Source organism: Sitophilus oryzae, unplaced genomic scaffold, assembly GCF_002938485.1.
Source record: "Sitophilus oryzae breed Bouriz unplaced genomic scaffold, Soryzae_2.0 scaffold_1720_pilon_pilon, whole genome shotgun sequence".
NCBI lineage: Eukaryota > Metazoa > Arthropoda > Insecta > Coleoptera > Curculionidae > Sitophilus > Sitophilus oryzae.
The window spans coordinates 174,198-201,896 of NW_022146414.1; the positions used below are offsets into that span (position 1 = coordinate 174,198).

The 27,699-nt window shown below is 33.0% G+C and overlaps 1 protein-coding gene across 1 annotated transcript; it reads left to right on the forward strand.

The window, feature by feature from the left end:
- Window positions 1–27,476, forward strand: LOC115881440 (vegetative cell wall protein gp1-like). Its single transcript, XM_030898914.1, has 6 exons — window positions 1–106; window positions 6,790–7,272; window positions 17,931–18,194; window positions 21,109–21,164; window positions 21,224–21,427; window positions 26,909–27,476. The coding sequence occupies exons 1-6, from the start codon at window positions 1–3 to the stop codon at window positions 27,047–27,049; spliced, it is 1,254 nt and encodes a 417-aa protein (XP_030754774.1). The 3' UTR covers window positions 27,050–27,476.
- The last annotated feature ends 223 nt before the right edge of the window (window positions 27,477–27,699 follow it).

A 27,699-nucleotide genomic window follows, 5' to 3' on the forward strand; every position in this document is an offset into this window, starting at 1 on the left:
ATGACCACAGACAGTAGAGATGGTATGACGGACAGGGTAGTCACATCCGGCATCGTTATGAATGGCAAGGGAGAAGACATTGAGATGCTCTTTAGACCCACCCAAAGTACCAGAGAGAGAATTAACTCTAGCACCTGACTAGGAGCTTCCCCAGCAACGACAAGGTCTCGCATCTCCTAGAAGAAGTCTAAATAAGTATCCTGAAATAATATCTTATCTCCAGACATGAACGCCACAGGGACAAGCTTTATAGGGCAGTTGCAGCACGTAGAAATTTACCCAAAAGTCTACAAGGATTATTAACTATCAGTCTCTCTACATCCACAGCATGGGTAGGCATCTCCAAGCTTTGATTACTTCATCTAGTAAAAATACCCTTTACTCGTATTAGAGATTCAAAGTTTAATTTTTAATGAAAATTACCTTGAAAATTATTTTGCTTTACTTTTTATAAGAATATTCTTTTATGTTTGAAAGAAATTATTATTATTAAAATAAAGTAAAAAACAAACAAGTGAAGTATTTTAATAAAAATTATCAATTAATTAGTCTCTAGTTTAGTCTTATCGAAAGGGACTTTATTTTCGAAGATTCAGGGTGATTTAAATGTAGAATGTTTAGGATGGGGTTAATAACAGCGACCTTACAGATCTATTGTGTGTTCACCTTTCTTGAGTTATAATTTTACCTATAACTCATCATACAGTCTCAGGGCTTTGACAAAAGCCAGTATTTGGACGGCTCCACAGAGGCCAGCTCTCTATGTTCGTTATTAGCCGTCATTCAGGGAGATGCAAAACTTTTGAATTTATGTTTTTTTTACAGTTAGAGAAATTAAAGTTGTTTTTAATTTTACCATCAATAAATCGGTCAGTAGAAAAAGTTATTTTGTATGTCCCAAGGTTCAAATTATATTGTAAAAGTTGTAGACGATCAACGATAATTCGACTGATACGAATCTTTGTATTTTATTAACTATTATAAAACCTCCAAGACAAATACCACTTTAGTAAATCAGCAAGTACATCTTCTGTTACAAGAGCACACGACAAGCAGTTGTACTTAAACACGCCTTCGATATTTATAGTAAATGTTAAAACCGTAAGTAACCAATAAACTGTCAGTTGTAATTGAGTCTGCCTCTTCACGAACATCATTCTCCTGACTGTAAAAGGACTGGCCACAGGCAGTAAACTCATAATCGCGGCGATTTACATGAAATAACTTTCTGAAAACGAAATATATTTAAGTTCGCAGTATGCACAGTTTCAATCTAATCAGATCAAAAATAGTTATTTATTATGGTTGAATAAATAACAATTTTAATAATTTTTTAATATTCAATTAATATTAAAAAAAAATTATATTAATGATGAGTAAAGGCTCAGTCTGAGGTATAAGTTAGACAATAATTTTCATTTGTGGCAGTAAAAAATATTAAAAATAAATTCATATATTATGATATGCTAATTATTAGAAAATTTACTAATTATTAATAGTCTTAAGTCGTTGCCAGTTCAATCTCATCAGTTACATAAATATAATCAAAAATCAATATCAATATTTCACAGCATATTCCACTTTTTCAAAATTTAGATAAGTATACTTACAAAAAAGGGCTGGATAATAAAAAATAAACCTATAAAAAGTTGACATTATTAGATATAATTTCACAATCTGTCCTTAATCGTTAATTAAATTAACCGTTAATTATTGGAAATAAAAAAATTCTGTTAAGCTGTAGGGTTGCATATTAATTAAATAACTTTATAACTTAAATTTATATTCACTCAAATTTTCACACATCTAAATGTCAACAGAATGAAAATAAGTGTCTAAATGTTAAGGGAAGTACAATGACATTATATAGGTTTAAACCTTTGGTTTAAACACATATACAAAGGACTTCTTTTAATAATCACAAGTTTATGATGCACCAATTCAGAAAAATCTTTCTAGTGTTGTATTGATGATGTATTATGTATGTTACTATCAAAACATTCATAACTATCAAAACATCGTCATTCATAAATATATAATGCATATATTGTCACAATTTTGCCACTCTTGAAGATCCCTCTACACGATTCGTTATTAAAAATTCATTTTTTTGCAATGCGTATTACCCTTGTTTTATGTAACAAACGTATGTGTTACAAACAAAACAGTCGTTGTATTTAACCGTTGTTGCCCCAAAATATTATCCCATAGCTCATGACTGACTCCCATCTATATACTTGATTATTCCAAATAGTTTTCATTTTTCTTTATATATTGGTATATACCGGGTGCGTCTCAAAAGTAGCTCATCTATAACTCTTTATTTTTCGATAAAATTGAGATATATATATATATATATATATATATATATATATATATATATATATATATATATATATGGGCTTCCGGGTCAGAACGTCCTACGACGTAGTTCGATGCCCAACTTCCACCCTGTGCGATTTTCCCATCGATCTTCGGTCAGATTTTTTCTGGCTCATCGACCTCTTTATTCCTTCCATCCATGTTTTCTTTTGGGACGTTCTCTCTTTCGTTTACCAAGGTGGTATCCAATGAATGACTTGTTTTGGAATTCTTTCATTGTGCATTCTCTGAACGTGGCCGTACCATATTAATTGTTTTTGTTCTATATTATTTACTATTGTTCCCTCTCTATTCCCATCTGTTATCTAATGTCTTCATTTCTGATCTTATCCTCTCCTTGAAATTCTCATTGCTTTCTCTAATCGCGTCCATTTCTGTTGTCTCTGATTTCCTTTTATTCCTTTCAGTGAGTCGCCATGTTTCACATCCATAGAGTAATATGCTTTTAACTAGTGTCTCGTATATATTATATTTCCTGTTTTTGTAATTTCAGTGCTCCATAGAATGCTATTTATGCATCTGATAACTCTTCGTGCCTGTATTACTCTGTTGTTTATTTCATCGTCCGTTCCATCTCCTGTAAATATCGAGATCCCAGGTACCTGTAATCTTCACATGCCCTAATTTCCATATTATTGTCTAAAAATAAGATTTTCTGTATTAGCTCCAATTGAAGGTATTTTGTTTTTTTCTGTATTTACTGTAGAGACCCCATTTAGCCTATTCTTCAATTATTTTCCGCACCCTATATATTCCATGTCATCTTTGTCGTTTGCAATTATGGCCTGGTCGTCTGCAAATTGCAAGGTGTATAGGCATATGTCATTTAGTTCTATACCCATTCCGTTACATTTTCTTTTCCATAGATGTAAGGCCTTGGCAATATAAATTTTAAATAGTGTTGGGGATATACAGCAACCCTGTCGGAGCCCTTTAGTGATACAAATTTCCTCTGAGAGACCGTTGACTGTTTTTATTTGTGATTTTCCTCCATGGTAAAGATTCTGTACAGCTTTTATCAGAGCTGCGTTAATTAATTCTTGATTCGTGCAATACTTCCCATAATTTTATTATTGGTACTGTATCATATGCTTTTTGTAGATCGATGAATGTTACAGGAAGCTCATATAACATTCATCGATCTACAAAATCGAGATTTGGTATGTTAATATATGACTTAAATTAGGACTGATTGACGCGTTCAATTGTTTTCGATCACTTTCTGTTTCACCGGAAATGACTACACTACAACTTTTGCTTTTTAAATGACACCCTCGATATTTTGTTACTTTATTCGATAGAAGATGTATACTCTGAATAGAATGACATAATGACATATCATATGTCAACTTTTGATATTTTCGAATTTGGTTTATTTGAAATTGCAATATGCGATTCATAGCGACAATTTGACTCGAAATAGCAAGTGTGTGGTATCGAATTATTCGTAAAAAAATGCTTTTTCCAAATATGCTAATGAGCCACACTCGTTCTATTTGAAAAAATTGAGATATGATTAAAAATACGATTTGGGCATCTTTTAATCGGCTAGGACAATACACTAAAAATATTAGACGATCAAATCTATTTTTACTCCAGATTGAAATTTAAAATATAATTTTATTTTAAGCCAAAATGTCAAAAGTTGATATATAATATATGTCAATCTATTCAGAGTGTCATTTTCTATTGAATAAACTACAAAAATACCTAGGGTGCCATTTACAAATCAAAAGTTGTAGTCATTTCCAGTGAAACAGGAAGTGGCCAAAAAGAATTAAGTACGTCAATCAATCCTAATTTGTCATATACTAACATACCAAATCTCCTTAATTTGAACAAATAAAAAGTTATAGGGGTGAGCCACTTTTGAGACGCACCCGGTATATTATATCTATATATTATTGATATTTAAGGGTAGTACTCCAGAAACACTCCTATAAGGGTTTTCTCGTATTTTTTTTAATTTTAGTTAAAAATCTTAATACACACATCGGAAAAATCTAGGGATATCATTTTATTAAAGTTTAAAATAAATGTTTTGAATAAACAACCACATATTTGTAGGCCGATTCTTTCTACTTGGATTGAAACGAAGTAGTCACACTAGTTATTTCTAAATTTGGGATATTTGCAGAAGTGTTTGTGCATTTTTTGTCAAATGTATAAAAAGCACCTAGCATCAATTGTTCGAATTTAACCTGTACTGGCTATGTTTTTATGATAACTGGCCAGAATTCATTCAAATAACTCTGTTTAGTATTAAACGACATTATGGAGCGTAGACATCTTAACAGAGACGAAATGCTAAGGGGCCATGGGTATGCTCGAAGCTGAATGCGCCAAATCGACGTAGCTAGAGCATTAAATACAACGCAAAGTGTAATATCGCGATTAAGTGCACGCTACCGTGAAAGTGGTGATGTTGCTGAAAGGCACACAGGGCGACATCGCATTACTACCCCTCAACAAGATCATTTTTTACAATTAAATGCTCGACGCCGACCGACTCATACAGCACCAGAGCTTAGTTTAATTCTCCAGGAAACACATAATGTAACCGTTACGCCCCTGGAGAGCTCAACCCTTAACAAGAAGAAATCGAGAGGTACGATATTTGTGGGCTCAAGATCATGTTCAGTGGTCGAATGAACAATGGGCCAATGTTCTCTTCACGGATGAGTCACGCTTTGGAATTCATCCAGATTCGAGTAGGCTTAGGGTATGGAGAGAACCGGGAAATCTTATTCGGTTGGATCATGTTCAGGAAGTGCAGCCTTATCAAGGTGGAACAGTTATGGTCTGGGGAGGAGTCCAGAGTCCAGTTAGGCCGAAAAACCGATCTCGTTTTTCTTGAAAGGTTTCTAACAAGAATCACATATCGTGATTTAGTTCTGGAGCCTGTCGTGTTACCATATGCCAATGATTTTGGGAGAAACTTCATTCTCATGCATGACAATGCACGGCCTCATACAGCCAGAGTGGTAAGTGAGTTTATAAATGCTCATCAATTAAACATCTTACCCTGGCCGGCACAATCTCCTGACCTCAACCCCATCGAGCACGTATGGGACGCGGTCCAAAGAAGAATTTTGAGAATGGGTATGCTTCGTGAAACTCGTAGGGATCTGGTTCGGGCCGTGAATGCAGCGTGGCAGGCTGTATCTCAAGAAGAGATCGACAACCTGATCAGGAGCATGGAGAGACGATGTAGGGCTGTAATGAACAGTAGAGGAGGCCATATCCTTTATTAAGTAAAAATGATTTTATCTTTTTTCCTTTTAATTCACAGTTTTGAATTAAAAAAAAATGTGTGTATTTTTTTGAATTCAATAAAAATCAAGGTAAATTTGAAAAATTCGGTAAATTTCGCATTTTTATTTCCAATACTATTTAAACTGTATTGTATATAAACTATTTATTTATTTTAATTTTATTATATTAGAAATGCAAATAATAAAATTACTGACGATGGCTGGATAAAATTGTAATATCCCTAGACTTTTCCGGTGTGTGTATATTGATAATATGGCAACATAGATATTAGATTAAATTTATTAAAAGAAAATCCAGGGAAGACTCAGTGGTTCTCAAAATTTAAGCAAACTTACAAAACTTCAATATCACAGATTATAATTGACCGAAATAAAAATTCTTCGAAATGGCGATTTTTGGTAAAAACCGGTAAAAACCAAACGAAACCAAACTAAAAACATATTAAAAAAATATTACTTTTTTCGGAAAACTTTCTGGTTCGGTGAAATGTTCTTAGGGGAATTATCTTTCGGACAATTTTTCCCATTAGGGCAAACTTAGTGTCAGTGATTTGCTTTCGGTCAATTTTCCTTCGACAATTTGTTTTCGGGTAAACCAAAAATTTTTTTTAAATATTAGATCAGTGTTTCATGATCAAGCGAATTTAATGCCTTGTTAACAGAGAATTAATGAGATAAATCTTATATCGGTAAAAACATATTCATATAAAGAAATATTTCAACTCATTAGAAATTATTACAGTTATTAAAAATCCTGGTGCCCGGTGGCGTAGAGGTACAACTCTCGTGTACCAATCCAAAGGTTGTGAAAAATAAAAATAGTTTGGGTACCTAGGTCGACTCAGACTTAAATGAATACTTGTGATTCACAATCCTGAGGTAATAATAGGCGGTTGAAGCGTAGTGCTAGCCACATTACCTTCCTTGTATACCGAACGGCCCTAGCATGGCAAGCTGTACCTTGCTACTCCCAAGGCGTTAAACGCTATATATAGGAGCTATTATTATTATTATTATTAAAGATCCTTAAAAAAGCTCTCAGTATTTACAATATAAATTTTTGAACGTTAGGTTCTTTACATCAGCAACATGCCATTTTGATAACATAAATTCACTTTTGGGTGTCTTAAAGATGATTGTATTTCTTTGCAGGTTCCGGCAGTATTTTGCTGCCTGGTAGCAGTAACATACGCCGCTATAGCACCTGGTCAGAATGCCTACTTGCCACCCAAAGAAGGTTACAACTATCCCCGTCCTCCTGGTCCCAGTTTCCCACCACCTAGACAACCAACGCCCCCTATCCAACGACCCTCTCCACCTAGACCAACTTACGGACCTCCCGCACCGGCTCCCACACGTCCTCCACAAGCTACAGTACCTCCACCGTACCGACCTTCTCCTAGTCCGTTTAGACCTTCGGCTCCGGTGACGCCTTTCAAGCCTACACCCGCACCTCCTCAACCTTCAACACCGTCTTATTTACCTCCATCACCACCGAGTCAGCCTCCATATAGACCACCATCGCAAACGCCCCCACCGTATAGACCTCCACCAACGTCACCTCCGTTTAGACCTACCGGACCTCCAGTTACGTCACCACCTTACAGACCTCCGTGTAAGTTTATGTATTAATTTTGATTTTTGTATTTTAACTAAAGCCTGAAATTGACAAGGCGCGCACTAGGCGCATATTTGCAAACAAGAGTAATATTCGGTGGATACAGTAGCTATTTGTCAACACAACGGTTTACTGATGTTTGCCACTGTTCTGAAATGAATCTACGAATATCTGTACAGTGGACCAGTGGACAAACATTTTAAACGGTTATTGGAAAGCAGTATAAAAACAAGCTAGACTAGATTGGAGTTGTAAAACATATTACATTGTTTTACCACTCCAATTTCTATACCTCTGTGGCGGAAGTCTTTTTTAATATATTAATTATTACATAAGAATTGTAATAATTGTTTTTATTTTGTAATTATCGTATTCCTATTTATAAATATAATCCCATCAAAAACATAGAATGTAAAAAATGCCAAGTCTGGCAATACAATTCTTCCATTATAAAAAATTGTGAGATCCCATGTAAAACCAAGTCAGTTTATTTCATTCAGTTTCTTTTTAAGCACCAATTCAACAATTTTATTACAAATTGCTAGTATCAATATCAGACATCTTTATTTCTGTAATAATTATAATGCCTTGACAATTGCACGATATGATATTCTTTGCTAATTAAAAAAACTTTATTCTTGGGGGCATTGTTTAGTTCTACTTACTAATCGAAATGGTAGATTATTATTTTTTAATCATGGAGTTTCATTAGAAAAGTATATGACTAAAATGTATATTTTGAAATACATGCACCGGCACGAAAAATGGGCACCTTAAAGCTTTGATGTATTTTAAAGTTTAATATATTTTGTTCTGGTGGGCCGATTTTGATGATTTTATAAGCAGTGTGTAGCCAAATTATTTGTTTTTTTAGTATCTCTTTCTAAAATAAAAATTAAACTCCCCATCTGTTAATTATACGAGGGAAAACAAAACGTTGATATTTTCGTGAACGTTTGAAACACCGTGTGGAAAATGTTAAAATACTAAGAAATTTAAAAATAATTCATCTAGATATATACTTCCTCGATAGTTTGTTTTTGGTTCATCTCATTAGCTTTATTTTTGTTGGAGATATTCGCTTTTGAAGTATAAGGTAGTTGTATTTGAAGTATAAGGTAGTATTATATTCACAGTTGTAGCGTTTTTTATAAAGATTACCACTGCGAACGACAGCTTTTCATCGGAGAGCAGTCGTGGATAAGGTATTTCACTGGAAAGAAAACAAATTAATGACAATAAACAAAAAAAAATAGATATTGGGCGCCAGGCATATACAGAGAAAGAAAACACAGTTGTTTATTACTTAAAACTAATGACTATATTTATTCATGGTGAATTCTGATGGTAAATAGCATTGTACAATTTTAATAATTATTATAGTGGTTATTTGTTGAGTAAAACTATGTATGTAAATAATATTAAATATGTTATGAAAAGACTATGAAAAAATACAATTCGTGTAACGTTATGTTGCAACCCGTAGATTTTAGAATCTATGTTTGGTTATTCATCTGTTAAAATAGTGCAATAATAATATCTATAAAAGTAATACCATTACAAGACGTAATGCAATGAAACCTAAGATCTAAACTATATTTTAAATATTAAATCGACATGAATGTTCTTAACAATCTAACCACTAAACATAGTCTGTACGATATTACTTAAGATGTACGTTATTGTTTAAGACTGAAAATGTTTTAGATGTTAAATGTAAAACTAGAACTTAAATCTACACTTAGCTGTTCTTTATGTAATCCTGCTTCAAACAGTAACAGCGTGAGGTGGTCTCGCATCTCTGTACTCGGCCATCCAATACAACAAAAGGGGCCAGAATAAGGACACCATGAATTGGAACAGCCGTAACTTATGGATGGGAACGAAGCAGCATGGGGCTCAAGCTACATCCACGCTGGGGCACTTTATATGCAAGAAAAATCATTCCTACTGGGGACACTCGTTCACAGGACATCCGTACATAGGATAATGGTACAAGGGAACACTACCCGTACCTTGGATACTACTAGGACCTTGGATAATGCCCGTACCTTGTAAATAGTCCGTACCTTGGACCCTAAAAATACGAAACTCTTGTTTAAAATCAAACAAGGTCTAACAAACAAAATGAACCTACCTCGAATTACTTCCGAGGGCTCACTAAATAATAAAGAACATGTCCTTTCTTCCATGTGACATTCTGGAGGACAAAAGAAAAGGGACGCCAACGTGCCATAGATAAATGCAACAAGTTTAGATTGGAAAGCCCGTAAAAATTTTAGGTCGCGAAATTATTTTGGGTCGCGACCGTTATACGCGATCTGGCGCTGCTATAGCGGTCGCTAAGAACAACGGCAAACAAAAACAGAAATAATTTTCTCTTGTCAAAGTCAGAATCTTCAAAAATCATAATAATCTTTCAAAATCTTAACCGCTCTCATTAAAGAAATTCCGAAAAGTGTTTATAGCGTCCATTTTCAAAGTAATAATTGCTATCTTGTGAGTTTAATTCAAGTTTTATTTACTCCAACCGGTAATAATTGTGAAAAAGTGGCATTAAAAACTTAAAAAGCTGTGCTCTGAACTGTGAACAGCAAAAACCATCGTGGATCGTGGCATAACGTCGGTTTCCAATGTTTCATAGGTATTTTATACATGCGTCCTTATATAAAATAAAGTTTCTTGTATGCAACACACTGTCTTTTATTTATAAAATTAAACGAAAATAATAATAAATTTGAATAGACAATATTTGGCGATATAATTCCGGAAAAAGCCGAACCGCTCCGAAATTTTCAAAAGTTTTGGGTCGCGACCGTTGCAAGAATAGCGCCAAATAGTGTTTACATTATCCTTATGGGCACTTTCCAATCTAAACTTGTTTCATTTATCTATGCAACGTGCCAGCAAAATACAAATACAAGTTAGGTTGGAACATCCAAAACTCTACCCTAAAAATATGCAGTAATAATATCGAATCTAAAAGGATAATATCTCATCTTTACCTGTTGGTTTGAAATAGCAGCTGATTCAGATTATACAGCAAGATTTAAATAATCACCATTTCTAAAAGCCGGGATGGTTAAGTTAGGCTACAGAGCGCTAAAAGCAAAAGTCAGTCGACAGCACAGAGAGTTGACAGAAGCGATGTTGACAGTGCCTCCACAGAGCGATAACAGGGTTGTGTCAAACGGCAACAGGGTTGTGGACTAGAGAACGTAAAAATTCGTCAAATAAATTATCCGGCCGGAACGATAGGGAATCCGGTGATGATACGCCAGACATCATATATTATATATAAAAAAGACATGTAACGAACTAAAAACGTTACACAGTAAATGAATTCCGAGGTTTGTATCCCATAAGGGCTTAAAGCACTCCACCAACTATAGCATTGAGCAATAAAAAGGATTGGAAGAGAGAAACGTTTGTTCAGCATGTAAAAGACCATACCATAACGTGGTAGATATACTGACGTTTCCAAAACCAAAGCAGGGACAGTGGGAGGAGTATTTGAGCCGTAAACTAAATACTCCACAGGGCACCTACCCCAGCATCTTTCAGGTAGAAATCTACGCTATCGAAGGATGCGTAGAGGTATTAGTCTTAGATAGGAACTATCCAAAACAGGAGATATCCATCTTATCCGATAGTCAAGCAGCACTAAAAGGGATCAACTCAGTCACCATTAATTCGAAGTTGGTTAAAGAATATTTAGAGAGCTGAACAAATAAAAGAGCAAAGATCAAAGGAAATAAAGTCCTCCTACTCTGGATGACCCACCAAGGGATAGAAGGCAATGAAAAAGCAAATGATCTGGCCAGAAAGGGAACGAACACTCTACTAACTGGATCAGAACCGTTCCCCTGCTTTCCAAGTTAAAACTCTTCACTCACATCCAACATAGTTACAGTAAGAATATTACATTACAATAGACCATCATAGATCAAATGAAGACTATTACTAATAAATCTCTTTGATGAAACAAAAATATTGGTAGTGGCGTTGCAATATACAAAAAATGCTCTTCTTACTTACTCAATCAAGTGCTATTGACTTCGACGAAACAAGTTGAAGGTTATTTCAGTAGTAGTTTTAATCTTAAAGATGATATACAAAATATCATTCTGCCCGAACGAACCATAATAAATCGTGATTTAATTGATAATATTTACTTAGAAAATTGCTGAATAATGATAGTACACGCAAATACACGAATTCTATCTTCTTGAACGGATTATGAAAGGTTAAGGTCGTAATGTTTAAAAACGTGATGATCTGCTGTAATTATTGTTATTACAGATAGCCGCCCATTTGTTTCAGGTGATAATTTTAAAGAGCACTGTAAAAAAGTCGTGTAAAAAGCGTGAACTCTTTGCATGATCTTTTGTTACAAAGGGTGAATGAAAATTAATGTGCAAATTCCTGCCATTAAAAGGTTAATAAAATATGTCCAATGGAGATTACAATTTGTAGAGTGTGTTTGTATTGATAGAGAGATAAATCTACAAGGTATTGTTTATATTACAGGTGAATAGAAAGTGTTTATACAGGGTATCCCAGAAATAAGTGCAAGTATTTTAACTGTTAATGCAATTCGAATCCCAGAAACAAGCCAGTAACTTTTTTTTGCGAAAAAAAAATGTTGAAAATTTTATATTTTTCTTGACATTGGTTCGAGGGAATGCAATGTTGCCACTTCCTACGCTATCTACATTCTGTAAGTTATAAGCTGACATTTTTAAATTTCGACAAAAAAGACTTAAAAATCATGGCAGATTTTTTAATCATTGTCTATTAGGTATAGTGCAACGACCTCTATTATTTTAAACACTTTCTTTACAGTTTAACAAACTGAAATAATGAAACTCTAAATAATGGACAACTTTAGCAGCTTTTTTGCCATATTACGAAACATTTTCAATCGTTTCCCTCAACAATTACTATACGAATATATAAAATCGTTAAGTGACTGACTCACTGATTAATCACGATCCTGCTCAAACCACACAACGTAAGAAGCTCAATTTTGGCATACAGGTTGATTCTAGGGTGTAGAGGTTAGATAAGACGGGATTTTCGATTCGAAATTCCAGTTCCAAGGGGGTGAAACCACCCCTCAAATATTACAATATTTTTTATTTAAAAAACGGTCAATTTTCCGGAAAAACCCTTGAACGCGTATATTTAATTTTGTTTTTTACATATTTTAAGATTTTTTAAAAATGTATACAGGGTGTTTCGAAAAATCTGGTCATTGATTAATCACGATCCTGCTTAAAACTCTTGACGTTTAAAGCGGATTTTTGGCAAACGGATTGACTGTGGAGTGTAGAGGTTCGATAAGGAGGGGTTTCTCGAATCTCAAATTCCATGAAGGTGAAAACGCCCCTCAAATATTACAATATTTTATATTTAAAAAAACGGTCAAGTTTCCGAAAAAACGCTTAAACTAGTATATTTAATTTTGTTTTTTACATATTTTAAGATTTTTTAAAAATGTATACAGGGTGTTTTGAAAAATCTGGTCATTGATTAATCACTATCCTGCTTAAAGCGCATGACGTAAAAAGCGGATTTTTGGAAAACGGATTGACTTTAGGGTGTAGAGGTTCGATAAGAAGGGATTTTTCGAAACTCGAATTCTAAGGGGGTGAAACCACCCCTCAAATATTAGAATAATTTTTATTTAGAAACCGGTGAGTTTTTCGGAAAAACTCTTAAACACGTATATTTTATTTTGTTTTTTTACATATTTTAAGATTTTTAAAAATTTATACAGGGCGTTTCATAAAATATGACCATTGTGTAATCACGATTCTGCTTAAACTGCTTGACGTTTAAAGCGGATTTTTGGCAAACGGATTGACTGTGGAGTGTAGAGGTTCGATAAGGAGGGGTTTCTCGAATCTCAAATTCCATGAAGGTGAAAACGCCCCTCAAATATTACAATATTTGTTATTTAAAAAACGGTTAGTCTTTCGGGAAAACGCTGGGAGACGCATAATTTATTTTGTTTTTTTACATATTTTGAAATTTGTTAAAAAATCATACAGGGTGTTCCAAAAAGTTGGGTAATTGATTAACCACGATTCTGCTTAAACTGCTTGACGTAAAAAGCGTATTTTTGGCAAACGGATTTTTCGGAAGTCAAATTCCAAGGAGATGAAACTACCCCTCAAATATTACCAAGTTATATAATAATATCGCCATATTGTTTTTTCTCATGCTGACATAAATGTGAGAAAATTTTATCCAGTTTTTATGTCAATGGAAATTCCTGCTTTGCTTTATCATCATCATTACAAATGATTAATTCGACGCGAACGAAGTCGCGGGTACACGCTAGTAACGTATAAATTTGTTAATAGTGTATAACTGAATTTATATTTGAGTGGTGCGTATGTATTTGTTACTAGAGTAAACAAAAATATGTTTGAACTAATAAAACTGTAATGTCTCAAATTAATGTTTAAAATAAATTACATTTTTTTTTACTAACTTTATTTTATCTTGTAAAGGGAAATTAAAACAACCTTCGTTGCAAGTCATCAATGACACCATGCGTCGTCTTATGGAGTTTGCTGGTGGTCGTATTATGATGTGCAACCAAAGTTGTTTTAATTTCCCTAGTAGTATAATTATTATTTAATAGTTATTAATACAAATGAAGTATGATATCTTGGTAGATCCATTTGTTTTTTTTTCATAGCCGCCCGATTTGTTTCAGGTGATAATTTTAAAGAGAACTATAAAAAAGTCGTGTAAAAAGCGTGATCTTTTGTTACAAAGGGTGAATGAAAATTAATGTGGAAATTCCTGCCATTAAAAGGTTAATAAAATATGTCCTATGGAGATTACGATCTGTAGAGTGTTTGTACTGATAGATAAATCCACAGGGTATTGTTTATATTACAGCTGATTAGAAAGTTTTTATATAACTGAATTTATAGGAAGGTATTTGATTGTTGCATATACATTTGTTACTAGATTTTTAATATAACAAATTTGATTGAAAAAAAATGTGAGAAGTAAAAAAGCTATAAATATTCAAATTAATATTTTAAATAATTTTTTTTTCTAGTTTTAATTTATTCTACAGTAGTATAATTATTATTTAAAAGATATTAATACTCAGTTATTAGTACAAAATTATTTAATAGTTATTAGTATTTTAAATGTTACAAAAATAAAATATGAAAACTTGGTAGACCTAATATGTGAATTCAGTTTAAAACTTCTTTTATTTATATACAGGGTGCGTCTCAATTTATAACTTTTTTATTTTTTCAGTTAAAAAACGAGCTTCAGTATGTTAGTATATGACATAAATTAGGATTGATTGACGGCGTATTTTATTGTTTTCGGTCATTTTCTGTGTTAACGGATATAATTACAAATTTTTAATTTTTAAATGACACTTTTGGTATCTTTTTACTTTATTCGATAGAAAATGACACTCTGAATAGAATGACATTTCATATCTCAACTTTTGACATTTTCGTATATATGGTTTATTTGAAATTGTAACATGAGGTTCATAACGACAATAAGCCTCGAAATACCAAATGTGTAGTGTGTAGTATCAAATTATTCATAAAAAAATGCTTTTTCCAAATATGCTAATGAGCCACCCTCATTCCATTTGAAAAAAATGAGATATAAATAAAAATACGATTTAGGCATTTTTTAACCGGCAAAGACATTAAAAACATTATTTTAGACGATCAAATCTATTTTTCCAAGGCTCCTTGCTTAAAAATTAGTGTTGGCACTCTAGATTGAAATTTAAAATCCGATTTTTTATTAAGCAAGAATGTCAAAAGTTGACATATGATATGTCATTCTATTCAGAATGTTATTTTCTATCGAGTAAAATAAGTAATACCGAGAGTACCATTTAAAAATCAAAAGTTGTATTAATTTCCGGTGAAACAGGAAGTGACAGAAAATAATTGAATACATCAATCAATCCTAATTTATCTCACCTACTAACATACCAAATCTCGTTTTTTTATCTGAAAAAATAAAAAACTTATAGGGGGTGAGCTACTTTTGAGACGCACCCGGTATACAGGTTGGTTGGTTGGTTAGTTTAGTCTTTAATAAGTACAAATATTTTTAGGGCTAGTATAGTTCGACCCCAGGAACATGTCTATGATGTTTTTTTTTGCAAAAAATTGAAAATTTGGAATGGAAAAATTTCGATATGACAATATTAGGTAGTAGATTAAATTGACAGGAGAGAAAATCCAGAAAAGGTCCAGTGGTTCTCAAAATTTAAGCAAAAAGAAATAATTTTCCTTCAATTTTTCGAAGTAAAATAACTCAAAAGTGATTTTGGACTTATTTGAAAACCGATAAAGAAAAATATCGGTCTCATATTGTAGAAATCAAACAAAGTAATAAACTAATCTAGATTTAAGGCCTAATAACAATGCTAAAAACATAGTTTAATCAAGGAATATTAATATATCTTTTAGCATTTTGATGTTTCACTTTTACCTGTTTGAAGACACCTAGTGTTAGCAAGACGAAGACCAAGCATTTTAGTAGCCTTGGTCCAGTCTTGCAAGTCCTTCCTTCCTAGTCTTGCAAGTATTGCACTGTTTTGATAGAATTTAACTAGAGGCAATTCCTACATAGAAAATCTTTAAAACTATTTTTTCAAGTATTAAAGCATATGAAATTTTAAAGATATATACAATATTTGCCTGATAAAATTTCAATATTAGGGTCTACAATATGATCGAAAAAAAAACGGCACCTGCGATGGCTATGAAATCTATGATGTTAGCGATCTATGAAGATCGCTGTCATTCTATACAGGGTGGCCCATCGAAAACGTTCCGCAAGGCATAACGGCCAGGGTAATTTTTTTTTCAGAAAATTCAAAAACACGTCAATTTTGTTTGTGAGGGTTACAACTTTTGCCCCAAAAATGATTGCAAAATCTTCAACCCTCTAGGCGGGGGTGTCATCTCCCAATTTTTTTCAAATGGGAATGGGGGTTAAGTGGTACCGCAATGAAAAGGGCTTTCTATTCTCTATAGTTTCCCGCTTCGTTTTTGAAAATCGGTCGAGTCATTGAGAAAATATGAAGGATTGAAATTTGAAAAGATTATTTAACCATTTATCAGAGTAAATGATAAGGATAAATTCCTTCGACCAATTTGTTGTTTTTTCTTATTATTTTTAGATGTTTACGCATTTTTTCACTTGCCACAAGGTTGAACGATCAGGTGCGATAGTTGCTAGATAGCTGTTCTGTGACTTGTGCATTGAAGTTCTTCTCAATATCGTAAAGCATTTTAACAATTATGGTGTACTCACTTGCAGAAAAAGTGGAAATAATCAAACTTTATTTTAAAAATAATAAATGTATCGTTCGCGAGATAGTAGCAAAATTTCGCGAAACTGGTTCCGTTATGAATAAAAAGAGGCAGAGGGAAAATCCTGTAGTAAATGAAGCTATGGAGGTATTCGTACTGGGCCAAGTTGCCATGGATAGTACGCTGAGTACAAGAAAATTAGCCAATGAGACCGGCGTGAATCGTACGGTACGGATACATGAAGTGTCCATAAAGGATATTAAAAAAAACACCAAGCTCCATCCGTACAAAATTCAGTCGGCACAACTGTCGGTACTGGGCTGAGGACAACCCCAGTGTTTTTCACGAGGTGCACACACAAAACCCTCAGAAATTGAACGTGTGGGCTGGTATTTTTGGAAATTCTATTGTGGGTCAGTTTAACAATATTGAGAAGAACTTCAACGCACAAGTCACAGAACAGCTTTCTAGCAACTACCGCACCTGATCATTCAACCTTGTGGCAAGTGAAAAAATGCGTAAACATCTAGAAATAATAAGAAAAAAACAACAAATTGGTCGAAGGAATTTATCCTTATCATTTACTCTGATAAATGTTTAAATAAACTTTTCAGATTTCAATCTTTTATATTTCCTCAATGACTTGACTGATTTTCAAAAACGAAGCGGGGAAATATAGAGAATAGAAAGCTATTTTCATTGCGGCACCACTTGACCCCCCTTTCCGTTTGAAAAAAGTTGGGGGATGACACCCCCGCTTAGTGGGTTGAAGATTTTGCAACCATTTTTGGGGCAAAATTTGTCCCCCTCACAAACAAAATTGACGTGTTTTTGGATTTTTTGAAAAAAAAATACCCTGGCCGTTATGCCTTGCGGAACGTTTTCGATGGGCCACCCTGTATGTAAAATTATATAGGGAATGTCATCGATCGTCATTTCCAAGCCAACTGAACGCCGTTTTTTTTCGATCATACGGCAGTAGTACACCGATAAATGCTGGGATAATACCAAATATGTAGTAATATTGAAACAAAAGAAACGGGAAAGGCACAAGACCACAAAAAACGCATGAGCCTTGAATGTCTAGTTCTTGCTAGTGTTGCGTCTTGCACTAATCTGTCTTGGTCTTAATATTTGAGCTTATACGCTAGTCTTGGTTTTTGTGGTGTTGCTTTGTATGCTGGTCACTAAAGGCACCAGAAATACAGTTACATTGTATTACGAACCAAATTTTACAGCTGATTTTGGGAATCATAGAATCGGATATTTCTAGTATAACAATCAGTGGTCTTGTTAATAATTTCTTTTTTTTTTTAATTTCAGCCACACAGCCACCAGGTTACCTTCCCCCACAAATTCCTTCCATTCGTCCCCCAAGTCCTCCACCCTACCGTCCACCTCCCAGCCAACCACCTTCCTACAGACCACCATCACCTCCACCTTTCAGACCTTCTCCGCAACCCCCTCGACCACCACCATCTTATGTTCCTCCAACAAGCAGACCATCGCTACCTCCACAACGACCATCGTATAGGCCTCCTAGTCCTGCACCACCAAGACCGACTTATGGAACACCATCACCTCCAGGTAATATTTATCGCGTTGACATTTCACAGATTTTTAGTTTAAGTAGTAATATTTTTCGTATACAGGATGGTCCTAATTGTATTCCGGAAACTTCGACAGCATATTCTGCAAATAAAAATAAGTAAAAAAGTTCGTATAAACGTAAGTCCTAAAATGCTTAGTTTCGGAGATACAGGGTGTAGAAGTTTCATTTTTATTTCGATTTTTTCCAAATAATTTTTGAAGTAACGCAAATATTTGAATCAAAATTGGTGACTAGGAGTTTTTTAACATGAGAAATTTGATTTTGATATCAATATGACTCCTATTTGTAGGGGGCGCCACCTACACGTGTTCTAACTGTTTTGAAGAGTAATAACGTACGTAAGTAGTAATTCGTCCGTACCTGTATAAAACCACTGAGTGAAAAAATTTACATTTCCTTGATTTTCAACGTAAAAAATGTCTCTTGGTAAAAATCGCTGCGAGCAACCGTTCTCAAGATATTTAGAATGGAAATAGTCAATACATGTCATTATTGGCAAAAAATAAAAGTGTTGGGTAGATAAATTATTTGATTGAAGTGATAAATTTGGGAACTTTTTTTTTAATTAATCATAACTTTGTCTTCGAAAAAATGATGATAAAACAGTTTCTGTTAAACTTTTAGCACAAAAACATTTCAAATTTATGACTTCAGTCTAATAACTATTTAGTTAACATGTTTAATTTATGGCAAGTATTGATAATTTCGATTGAAAATATCTCGAGAACCATTGCTCGTAGCGATTTTTACCAAGAGACTTTTTTTACGTAAAAAACGTCGTAAATGTATATCTTTTACTCAGTACTTTTATACAGGTACGGACGAAAAGTTATTACTCTTCAAACCAGTTAAAAATTATGTAGGCGTCTTATTGACATCAAAATCAAATTTCTCATGTCAAAAAATCCTATACACCAATTTTTATCCAAATATGGACGTTACTTCAGAAATTATTTGGAAAAAATCAAAATAAAAATGAAATTTCTACACTCTGTATCTCCGAAACTAAGCATTTTAGGACATAGAATTATACGAACTTTCTTACTTATTTTTATCAGCAGAATATGCTGCTGAAGTTTCCGGAATACAGTTCGGACTATCCTGTATATTTCTGTTATTGACATATTAAGTTCTGTTCTAAAAGTATCGGTCGGAACAGTGTTCGAAAGATATTAATTGGATCATAGTTAAATCATTTTAACTAACTTATTTTATATCCAGAAGCTAAGTTATACCCGAGGTTATACCATTGCCGTAGCTAGGTTTTGATTTAGGATGGGGCAAAAAAGTGTCAAGTTAGAACTAAAATCTGGACCTGGACCAAAATCTGGTTATGCGTTACTCAACGAAACAGTAACTTCGTTTTAATATTAACCTGCGAGAGGCCTTGCTAAATCTCGACAAAATTTTATTTTTAAATTTATTTTTGCTTCTTGGGCCAATCTGAATCTCATCTATAAGACTTTGGCAACGACTATGTTGGTGTTTATGAAACCGGAAATTTTTGATTACTTTATGACCGACTACAGTTGAGGGTTGGAACCTTTGGTGTTAAACAGCAAAATATTGTGTTTTGGTGTATTGTGGTGATTTAGTGTTTTTATTTTGCTTTTTTTTTATGGCCGACCCTGTATACTTAAATTTATTACCCGCTAATAGATCTTTAAAAACCCTATAACTTTTATATTTAACTTTTTGCGGTACCTCTTATATTTTTATTACAATTGACCGTTTCCATACATATCAGCGACCCTGTATACAGGGTGGTCCGAATTGTATTCCGGAAACTTCGGCAACTTCGGATAAAAATAAGTAAAAAAGTTCGTATAAATCTATGTCCTAAAATGCTTAGTTTCGGAGATACAGGGTGTAGAAATTTCATTTTTATTTCGATTTTTTCCAAATAATTTCTGAAGTAACGTCAATATTTCGATGAAAATTGGTGCCTGGGAGTTTTTTGGCATGAGAAATTTGATTTTGATGTCAATATGACTCGTATTTCTAGGGGGCGCCACCTACATGTCTTTTAACTGTTTTGAAGAGTAATAAGTTTTCGTCTGTACCTGTATAAAACTACTGAATAAAAAAATATACATTTCTGTGACTTTTTACGTAAAAAAGTTCTCTTGGTAAAAATCGGTACGAAATATGGTTCTCGAGATATTTGCAACGGAAATCATCAATACCTGTCATCATTGACATAAATTAAACATGTTGAGTAAATAGTTATTAGACTGAAATCATAAATTTGAAATGTTTTTGTGACAAAACTTCCACAGAAACTGTTTTATCGTCATTTTTTCGAAGAAAAATTTATAATTAATTTAAAAAAATAAAAATTTCCTAAATTTACTATTTCAGTCAAATAACTATCTTCTAAACGTGTTTGTTTTTTCTCAATAATGACATGTATTGACTATTTCCGTTCTAAATATCTTGAGAACGGTTGCTCGTAGCGATTTATACCAAGGGTATTATTATAAGACGGAAATGTATATTTTTTTACTCAGTAGTTTTATACAGGTACGGACGAAAAGTTATTACTCTTCAAACAATTAAAACCCATGTAGGTGGCGCCCCCTACAAATATGAGTCATATTGACATCAAAATCAAATTTCTCATGTCAAAAACCTCACAGACACCAATTTTCATCGAAATAATGACGTTAATTCAAAAATTATTTGGAAAAAATCTAAATAAAAATGAAACTTCTACACCCTGTATTTCCGAAACTAAGCATTTTAGGACATACATTTATACGAACTCTTTTACTTATTTTTATCTATAGAATATGGTGTCGAAGTTTCCGGAATACAGTTCGGACCACTCTATTAACTAAAAACGAAAGAAAATAAAAACGGATATAATATATAATATTTATTTTGTAGGACCACGACCAAACGTACCGCCATCTGAAGGCCAACCGTTCCAAACATATGGCGAAGTATGTATTCTTTAATATATTCCAGTTAATAAACAAACTAAATAAATACTTTTTTACAGAATGACCATCTTCTAGTTCCACACAGTCCCGGAAATCCTTTCGATTTCAACTATGCAGTGAAAGACGAGTATGGCAACGACTATTCTCACAATGCCATCAATGACGGCGATACCACCAACGGAGAATATAGAGTACAGTTGCCAGATGGAAGAACCCAAGTTGTCAAATATGTAGCAAATTGGGCCAGCGGATTTAAAGCTAAGGTTGCTTATACCTGAATATACTATACAGGGTGTCGCATTTTAGTTGAAATCGTACGGTATCTCCGTTATTAGTGAAGATAATATAAGGGTGCGGTTTGCACAAACCTGTCCCACTTCTTTGTCAAACTGAAGATACCGTAAACGAAATTTCCATAGCCCTCTTCGTTTCTTCGTTTCTTCTCTAATACTTTTTGAAAATTTTGCAATTTGTGACTTTATTGAATTAGAACTTTTTACGTAGAATACAGTGGCGTACTCTGTTATTTTACGAAAAGAATATTTTTAAAGATATGAACTAAAGTTGGCTTGCCATAAGCTTCTCAAAAATATATGTCACTCTGTATTTATTTTTACTATTTACTGCAATATTTAAAAAAATATTAAAAGATCATATTTATTAGTAGGCCATGATTGATAATAAAAGAAACTAAAGAATTATTAAAAGTATACTGCTATCTGTCTCTTGTTTTATTTTGAGAGGCACTAATAAATTCTTTATGTATTACTCTGTGCCGCTATTTGTAAATCTTGGAAGCTATCGTATCGGAACTTTTAAATATTCCTTTAGCTAATTTACGTGAAATATACTTTCAGCAAGATGCTGAGGCTCTCCCTCACAACTTACTTACAACGAAAATATTAGAATTTTGTTAAATTACTATTTTTTAAATCAATGAATTGGAACCAATAAACCCATATGATTGCCTCCCTGATTCCCGGATTTGCCCTTTCTCAATTTCTGATTTTGGGGATTTTTGAAATATGAATTATATCGTGGCAACTAACACAATGTCGAACGCCTGGAAAATGCTTTAATAATGCAAGCTATTAGATATTTGCAAATCCATCCCGTTATAATAAATTCCGGTAAAAAAAATAAAAATATATTCAAATATTGAGTGGTAACAGTTCAAAAGTAAAATATATCAATTCCAAACAAAATTTGAATATGTGTATTACCACAGACTAACTTAAAGTATTACTATTTTAGTAAATACCATTTTGATTTTTTGTTATTTATCACGGCCTGCTAATAAGAAAATGATATATGTTAAATATTGCCGTAAATAGTGAAAATAAGTATATAGTGATATATATTTTTGAGAAGCTCATAGCAAGGCGAATCATGTGATTTATAAATATACAGGGTATTCCATTTGAAAAAACATAACTTTAGTTCATATTTTCAAAAATATTTTTTTCGTAGAAAAACAGACTACGCCACTGTATTCTGTGTAAAAAGTTCTACAAGAATCAGTTTTCGCCTTCTCTATATCATCCATAATAACGGAGATACAGGGGCTGTCCCAATTTGCAAAATTTTCCCCCTGTAGCTCAGAAACAAAAGACCCTGTAGCTCAGAAAGGAAGAGGGCTATGAAAATTTTGTTGACAGTATTCAGTTTGACAAAAAATTGGCACAGGTTTGTGCAAACCGCTTCCTCCTATCTTTAATAATAACGGAGATACCGTATGATTTCAACCAAAATGGGACACCTTGTACTTAATTTATAGTCCAGTAAATAAGGACACGAAAAGGCCCAAGTCTTTTGTCGACCTTGACTTTTTAGGCGGATTGTGTACCTTTCGGGGAGTGGTTTTAAGGGAAAAAAATTGTAATACCGTGCTCAGCCAGCTTTAGCCGAAAAAATATCCCCAAATTGCACAAAAAAATCAGTTTTTCGCAAATATCTGTCAAAATATGCAATTTACCAAATTTTTCTCGGAATAAAAAGATGAAGCTTAGGTAATTACCTACAAAAATGGTTCTTGTCATTTTTTACTTAGAATTGGTAGTTTTCGAGATATTCCGCCTCGAATATCAATGAATTTTCTCTCCCAATCTTAACGTCCAGGAGATAGATTTTATAAGCGTATCATTGATTGATAGGACAAATTGTTTAATGACTCGGCTAAAATTTAATATTTTTTGATGATTAAAAGTTCACTTAAAAGGTAAAATCAACAGCTATCACATTTTGGAACTAGTTTGAATTTTGTCATATTTCTTATGAAAATAAAAAAACCAGGCGAACATTCCTTAGCATTAAAATTTTCAGACTTTTACAAACTTATTCATATTTTCACTAATAATAGATTATTTGTCAAGTTATTTTTTAACAGTTGTTCTTAGAGTCTCTTTAAGCAACTTAGAAAATTTGAAGTATTTAAATATATTAATAATTAATAAAAAGTCAACAAAAAGTCACTTTTGAGTTATTCAGTATATTAAGTCAGTACAGTATATCAGTTTAATATTAATCCTTCTGATTTTTTTTTATTTTCTTGGGATTTAGGTTCGGGAAAACTCTGATTAAGTTTTCATTTGGTTTTTCATTATCTTTATTTGGTTTTTAAAGGGAACAAACGTTTGGGCTAACATTACAGCCTTCATCAGTGTAGTGTCTATAACAAAATACAATTTCAATTTACTAATGACAAAAATCCATGTTAATTTTTTTTGAGAAAACATATTTATACAAATCACGATTACTCACGAATACGTAGTTAAAATTAAAAAGTCAAGTAGTTTATATACAAAAAAAACCTTAGAAGCTTAGTGTAACCACGGATTATACAGATTATAATCTTTGTTTTTTCTTTATTGTTTTTCGTGGTTCCAATTTTCGGAATCGGGCACTAGTTAGGTGACTAGTTTGCGCGCATAGCACGCCCACTTATGGCCTCTAAAATTGTGCACAGCGCCTGACCGGTACAGTTATTAGAGAGATATCGGAAAACCGAATAGCGTCATCCAGTATTTACGCGTACCTTATCATGGTTACGATACGCGCGAGTCAATTTTTAACGCAACACCCGCTAATAACGTTACCGCCTGACGTAATTTGCGGATCAATTACACCAAGAGCTCTTTCTAAATAACCTCTGATAACGTTTAAAAATTGCTTAAATAGGCATGTGCGGGTATTTGACAACCGGAGCCGGCCGGCGAGATCTTTTATTTTAGGTTATGTTTATGTTTGAATTGTTTTGAATTATTGCTTTAGTTTTATTAGGTAATTTGATATTTAAGTAGCTGGGATTAGTTTTAATTAAATAAATATGGCACAATATGGATTCCACCTCTTCCAATACTAAAGAACCTATAAAGAGTCTTAGGTTTACAGCAGATGACGACTTAGCCCTTCTAAGAGAATTTGTTGCTTGTTGTCCTAAACCCACTGGCAGACGTTGAACAATAAAGCACTGGAAATAAGCACTTTAGCCCTTTAGTTTTAAAATACCTAGTAAACAAAACAATTTCAAAGTTTTAAATTCAAAGTTAGGTTAAGTTTAAATCGCGATCAGAATTCTTTCCGATCCGATAACTATAAATGAAGAGAGTTAATACTACCTCACGTAAAGGAAATAACACCTGGCCTTATTAACGTCCATGCACGCTATTCGGTTTAGCGATATCTCTCTTATTACTTATTACGCTGTTTATTCTTATTTTCCGCGAGTTTCTTTTTGCGCACAGGAAATTTGACTCGTTTGCACATCGTCATAAAAAAAAACAATTTTCGTACCACGAATTAGGGATAAGATTTTTATCTGTATACTTATAGGATACCTAATCTGTGGTGTGACAATGTTTATGTTATAAAAACAATAATTCTTTACAAAACATTTTTTCCCCATACTTATTTACCTGCTATTGAAAGTTAAAAACAAAATCTCACAACACTTACTAAATCAAAAAAATAGTGTCGAACATAATCCAAAAATTACATACAAAATATTCACAACACACACAACATAATGTTTACTACAATTAATAAACTAATATAAACTTGTCAAAAGATGACCACATATTTTTTAATATTAATTATACAGGGTGTTTCAAAAAACATGTGCCAACTCCCGTGGGGAGATTTCTCGCATAAAAACAAGATTTATTTTTCAAATCAACATAGATCTGATTCTGCTTTGTTTCGTAGCTACAGGGTGTTAAAGTCTTAATAATCTTTCGATTTATTATACTTTTCTTCCAAGTACTTTTAGTGATTCAAATGAAATTTTGAGGATAAAAGTTACTATAAGTGCTACATATTTTAATGCTGAAAAGTGTCGATAAATTCATCGGGGACGTGCATATGGGTTATTACTGGAATATTTTTCTAAAAAAAGCATGTACGCCACTGACTCCTTTTCTCTTGTTAGCGAAATAATGTAAAGAGTTTAATGCCGATTAAAAGTTGTCTCTTGATATTTTGTCGATTTGGTTTGGTTTAGTTTGGTTTGGTTTTGTAAATAATTTCATACGAAACGCTAAAAGTAGGTACATGGAAGAAAATTATAATAAATCGAAAAAATATTAAGACTTTAGCACCCTGTAGCTACGAAACAAAGCAGAATCGGACCTATATTGATAGGAAAAATAAATCCTAATTTTACGTGAAGAATCTCCCCATTCTGAGATGGCACATGTTTTTTGAAACACCCTGTATTATATTGGTATTGCTATACCGGGTGCGTCTCAAAAGTGGCTCACACCTATAACTTTTTAATTTTTTCGGATAAAAAAACGAGATTTAGTATGTCAGTATATGACATAAATTGGGATTGATTGAAATATTCAATTGTGTTTAGTTCCACTAAACACTTCCTGTTTCACCGGAAATTATCTACTACAACTTTTGATGTTTAAATGGCACCCTAGGTATTTTTTTTACTTAATTCGATAGAAAATGGCACTGTGAATAGAATGACGTATGTCAACTTTTGACATTTTCTCATATGGTTTATTTGAAAGTGTAACATGCCGTTCATAACGATAATTTGACTCGAAATACCAAGTGTGTGGTACCAAATTATTCGTAAAAAAATACTATTTTTTAAGCGAAAATGTCACAAGTTGACCTATGATATGTCATTCTATTCAGAGTGTCGTTTTCTATCGAATAAAGTAAAAAAATACCGAGGATAAAAATCAAAAGTTGTAGTCATTTCCGGTGAAACAGGAAGTGACCAAAAATAATTGAATACGTCAATCAATCCCAATTTATGTCATATACTAACGTAACAAATCTCGTTTTTTTATCTGAAAAAATCAAAAAGTTATAGGGTTTTGCCACTTTTGAGACGCCACCCGGTAAATAACATCATAACTCTACCGAACTAAATTTGAAATAAACCATTGATTATATATCATCAGTTTGGTAAAGGAAACTATTTCTAGTAAGTAGTAAAAGAATAATTTTCTACCTCTATGAAAATTCATAAAAAAAGATTGGCATTTTTTACTTAGGTTTTCTTAGGAGAAAGCAAATCATTTTGTTTTACAATTTTAACCATGCTGCCCAAATGTTAAAAATTATACTCTGTAATAATCCAACAAAAATATCAAACTTAAATTGTGAGCTCCTTAAAATGTATACATTTTTTTAAGGAAATATAAACCTTAAAAAAATTTATAAAAAAAAATAAAATTTAAAATTATAAAATTTAAATCATCATTATTAATGTATCCCATTTTCAGATAAGTTATGAAGGTCAGCCTACGTATAGACCTCAACCTATACCCACCGGACCTCAAAGACCTACTGGGCCTACTGGACCAACTGGACCTGCCAGACCACCTGGACAACAATATACACCAAGCGGAGGCTATAAATATTAAGCGAAATACAAATTAAGTTTAAATTAAATAAAGACAACTGCAGAATGTATTAACGTTAAGTGAGGAAAGAAAAGAATGAAAAAAAAGTTCCATTTATAATAATTTTGAAGTGAGAAAAATAAGTATTGTTTAATTTTAGAAACGATAAATATAGAAAAAAAATGACGTCAGGGATGGCTTGGAAATAACGGTCGCTGTCGTTTTATTTGTAAAATTATATGGTTATTGTCATCGATCGTCATTTGCAAGCTAACTTGACACCAATTCTTTTCAATGATAGGGTGTATTTTTGTATTAATGCATATAGTAATGATTTTGTATATACCTAGGCACTTTTTTACAATTTTGTAATTAGGATATAAGAAGCGAGATCTTGAATTTACTAGAATATAAAAATCTTGACACTAACTGCAAAATAAGTTGTAAATAAAAAAAATAAACATAAATAATCATACTGTATTACAGTACGTCTGTCCGTTCTGTAGCTACGGGGTATCCGTGAGAGGGGAAACGATATTCTCTCGATGTTTTTCGTAAAAAATTAGACGACACGTCCCATCAATAAAAATTGAACAAATTTGCAAGTAGCCAATAAAATGAGTGGGCGGAGCAATTTGCGGTGACGTACTCGTCAAGTCGACGTATAAAAT

Bases quoted from the DNA above. Each gene is read 5' to 3' on its own strand.
- LOC115881440 (XM_030898914.1), top strand. From the start codon at position 1: ATGACCACAGACAGTAGAGATGGTATGACGGACAGGGTAGTCACATCC. The intron at 107-6,789 runs GTACCAGAGAGA...GGTGTCTTAAAG, and splicing joins GCTCTTTAGACCCACCCAAA to ATGATTGTATTTCTTTGCAG. The intron at 21,165-21,223 runs GTATGTATTCTT...ACTTTTTTACAG, and splicing joins CGTTCCAAACATATGGCGAA to AATGACCATCTTCTAGTTCC.